At 31.7% G+C, this 4365-nt stretch overlaps 1 protein-coding gene across 1 annotated transcript in view; it reads left to right on the top strand.

Moving 5' to 3' along the window:
• Positions 1–3551, top strand: part of LOC111712734 (farnesyl pyrophosphate synthase) — a 4886-nt gene extending 1335 nt beyond the window's left edge. The window contains exons 3-6 of the mRNA XM_023487439.1: positions 208–278; positions 2086–2188; positions 2512–2594; positions 3451–3551. Coding sequence (XP_023343207.1) covers positions 208–278; positions 2086–2188; positions 2512–2577 — 240 coding nt within the window. The 3' untranslated portion in view covers positions 2578–2594; positions 3451–3551. The remainder of the gene's footprint in view (positions 1–207; positions 279–2085; positions 2189–2511; positions 2595–3450) is intronic.
• Positions 3552–4365: the final 814 nt, after the last annotated feature.

Below are 4365 nucleotides of genomic sequence, written 5' to 3'. Positions count from 1 at the left end.
TGTGAATCGGACTGGCCAAATAAAGAGAAACGTTGTTATGCCACCGTTTCTCAGATAAAGGATCGCCTTTGTAAAACAGCAAGCTTGAATTTAATAAAAGGGCTGTCAGCGTAATTTCAAGTGACCTTCCATTTAGAGATGAGAGGTCGCTTGAAATTCCACATACAGTCCCTTTAACAATCTCTTTCTAAATATTTTCTATTACAGCGAGGTTCCCCTGCACAGTTAAGAGATCTAGAACTTTGCTACGGAAAATCTGACCAGGAGAGTGTGGCAAGGTAATTAAAGTCCCCGACGTTGCCCGTGGAATTTTAACAATCTGCAGAAAACTGCATCAAAAGCCCCCTCAGAAAGAAGTCTCCGGACTCAATTGGCGACACAACTAAGTTCCGAGCTCGACACAGATCTTACTCGTCGACAGACGAATCGTCAATAGGTATTTCTGAGTGTTATGCAACCATTACTGTAATTTTACTGTAATGTTACTGTTCCTAAAATCGTTCACTAGGACAGACCCCACCCTCATCCCCCTCCTCTAATTGATCCCTGTTATAGAGTTGAGAGGAGAGCGTGATGTGATACGATAGCCGGACGTTTCACCTTCTTGTCTTGGCGGCAAATGCTTGATTTTACAGTTGTTGTAACTTGCTGAAACTAACATATTTTATGTTGGGATAGGGTTTGCCGAGCCATGCATATTTAAAAAAAAATATCCACAAAAAATCAAAAAATCAAAAATCAAAAAAATCAAAAACATTCCTAGGCCAAATAATGTTTTAAATTGGATATGTACTGTATACGATGTTAGGTACTTTCCCAAAGGCATTTTCCCAAGTGATAATTTTCCAAGTGGCAACTTCCCAAACGATTTAAACTAATTGAAGGAAAAACGGCATTTTCCCCATGAAGGAAGTATTAAATTAACATTTTTAAAACGAATTTCTCAATTATTTTTTAGAAAATACGTAACTTAAAAAAATTCATTCAGTTTCTCTCAGTTAGTTAAGGAAAACACATGTTGGTGGCCTACACCCTTTCTTCAAACGTATTAAACGATTCTTATTACTACTTTTTAAAGAGCTCAAAGATAAAACCTACACTGATTCGAAACCAGCTCATTCGGCAAGATTTCTTGAAAGAAATACACGATTTAAACTAATTGTAAATTCGGTTGATGTATCCAATTCAAATTATCTTATACAAATAATAAATAATTAATTTTTCGGTCAAATTATTAGTGTTCTTCATTACTAGAATGTTTAGTTCATTTCGTATGAACACTAATATTGAAGAAATTATGTTGTATTAAAAAAGCAGCCCTGACTGCAGTTTCAGTAATTTGCCGCCAAGACAAAAAGGTGAAACGTCCGGCTATCATGTGATACATGTCCCTTCTCCTACTTTAAAAATAAAAAACAGTACGTCGGAAAAATGTTAAATTTTAATTTATATTCCTAACAAGGGCTTTTTAAAATTTAACAGCTTAATGAATAAAAAAGCTTTCATATATATGTAAACGCCGAGCAGGCTCCGGTTGACCGTCCTCCACCCTACGCTTTATGCATAAAAAAATGTTTTTGATAAATTTGTTAACAACTATAGAATTAAAAAGGTGAAGTTTAAGCGTTCTTAAAATTATGAAAGAAAAAGAAAAAAACCGTGATAGTGTTAAAATAATGAAGGTCTGATCTCAGGTTGCACTGTTAAAAAATGATACAATTATAGTACAATGGTCGGCGTTTATATAATGACAATGAAGACGACTTTTTATTAATAATGCTTGATCTCTGACAAGCGTTTTCAAATTGCAAGTTTACTTGTAAACAAAGAGAAGCGTTTAATTGCAAATTTTCTTTGTTTACGTGTTTATGTATCTTTGCTCTTTGAAAGGTTGGTAGAAGTCAAAATTCAAATAAAAAGTCGTCTTCATTGCAATGATACACACGACTATGACTGTATGAGAAGAATTATTAGTTCCTTGAGGCATTTGTAAAATAAAATGCCGTGACAAAAATGTTGCAAAAATACATCCAAAAAGCTTAACATTTAGTTTAGGAGAAGTAATATCTAAGTAAAACTATTTAGGGTTCAAGAAATATATACAGACTTAAGACTGAACCGAAACATACCTATCTATATCGAACAGAAAATGGCTGATATTGAAAAAGATATTCAGCAGATAGCAAAGGTAAAATTATTATTATTATTACAACAGGTTCATTCATAAAGAAATTTAAATTTTCAAGGTTTCATGATTTGTATTATTGTATTTTAAACATTGCCACGAAATGGTTTTTCTTCAATTTGGAATTTGAAAGCCAGGATAAATTAACTTTAGATCAATATATTTTTAGTTTTATTTCAAATGAACTAATGTTGAAATTCAGACCCCCCACCCCCACCCCTTATANGAAAGAGGATTAAATGTATGCATTCTCAACTCTACTCGAAATTTGCACATTTGAAAATTACATAGTGCCCCTATAACCTTTTAACTGTAAGGTATTCTAGGTTGACCGGGAAGGGTTGTCTCAGTCTTTATTCTTCAATCTCCTTCAAGATATCTCATTGGACTAAAATACTGAAGTTTACAGGGATTAGAAGCATAACGTCTGTTGACCCTCCATGCAGAGATGACAGTGCCCGATTCACAACAGCACCCTAAACAGCGTTGTCTCATAAAGTATGAATTACTTTTGGAAAACTGGTTATTTTTAATTAATTATTAATTGTGGTTTCTCTCCAAAAATACTTTTAGTGCATAAAGGAATTATCAGAAATAAACACTTTTAAACTTTAAAAAGGACAATTTTGATCAGGATTCAAGAATACTGTTGTTAACTGGGCATTGTCATATTTGCATGGAGGTCCACTTGAAATTAAACTTACAGTTTCATAAATATATATATATATGCAGAACCCGAGCCGTGTCCACAAACTGAATCCACGTGAGCTGGACGATAATTCATATTCCTTCAAGATATTGGATTTAATCAGTTTTGCTAATTTAGTTTGAAGTCTTGTTCAACGAGGAGTTAAATTAAGTCTGCATAAAATGGAGATCAATTGATCCTAAGTTTCACAACATAAAAGTTATTCTATAATAACAATTAATTTTTCAACATTTATGAAACATTTTCATTTTTCCTATCAACTACAGAAAACAAATTGTTTTATTTTTTATTTTTTTTATTATTTTAAAGAAGAATTGATGACTTTTATCAATCCACGCTAAAACTTTATATCACGTGAATTTAACGGTTCTGTCAATATTACAGAAAGCTTTGACTTTCGATCCCAATTTGACCCATTAAACATAATTTGTTAGCCTTATTTCTTAAATATTTTTTTGTTGGCATATGCATGTTGAATGAAAATGTATAAAATAAACAAATCCGTAAAGTAAATGATTATTGAATTATAGACCAAAAAACTTTTGATTTCAAATAGAAGGAACCGAATGCTGCTCACTCTGGTTAGTCTGGTGTGATATTATTGTGTGATAAGTAACCAACAGCAAAATAATTAATAATAAATGATTTTATAAACATTTCCCATTCTTAAATTAAGAGAAACAAAGCTTTAAAAAGAAATTGCGTTTGGCACTTTATACTCCAAATATCTATATACATACATATAGCTGCCTGCGTAAATAGTTTTTGCAAGAAATAAAAATAAAAAAGAATAACAAAGTTGTTGTAAAAAAAGCTTGTAAAGACAAATTTTAGCTGACTGGTATTTAAACTAGGCTATCAGCAATCTATTTAACAATTTTAATGTTGCTCAATCTTTTTGCATTTCTTCTTCGATAAAACAAAAATTTAAATATTTTGCGGATTTACATAAGGAGGTGCAAACTAACTTGTTTTATATCCGCAAAATTATTTCCGCAATACTTGAAACAAAAGCTTCAAAAGTTTAAAATAAAATGTCTCTGGAAACGCAAACTTTTCCTAATTTTCTGAAACAATTTTAGAATATTAAATTTACAAAAAATGGAAATGTTAAATTACCAGAAATATTACAGGGCGGCCCATTGAAATGTGGAAGGTAGCCAAATGTCTAACTTCACCTAGCAAAAGGAATTGATTTTTTGCCACAAATCTGTTTTTCTAATTCCTTTATCTATCTAAACTGATAGACCATTGATATTGTAAACTATAAATTAAGAGTTTTCCGGAATTACGGGTTGTGGTTTATGTACGGAAATGATCCTGAATTTTTTTCCATTTCCATTGTATACGAAAAAGGTTCCGGAACGATTTTTTCCTCTTTAACTGGAAATACTGTTTCCGAAATTTTTGGAAAAAATCATTTCGGAATTTTCCGAAACAAGGTTTGAGAATAACAATAAAACAAATTAAA

Source organism: Eurytemora carolleeae, unplaced genomic scaffold, assembly GCF_000591075.1.
Source record: "Eurytemora carolleeae unplaced genomic scaffold, Eaff_2.0 scaffold1322, whole genome shotgun sequence".
Lineage (NCBI taxonomy): Eukaryota > Metazoa > Arthropoda > Copepoda > Calanoida > Temoridae > Eurytemora > Eurytemora carolleeae.
Note: the sequence above shows the minus strand (reverse complement) of the source record. Positions and strands in the feature narration are given on the sequence as shown.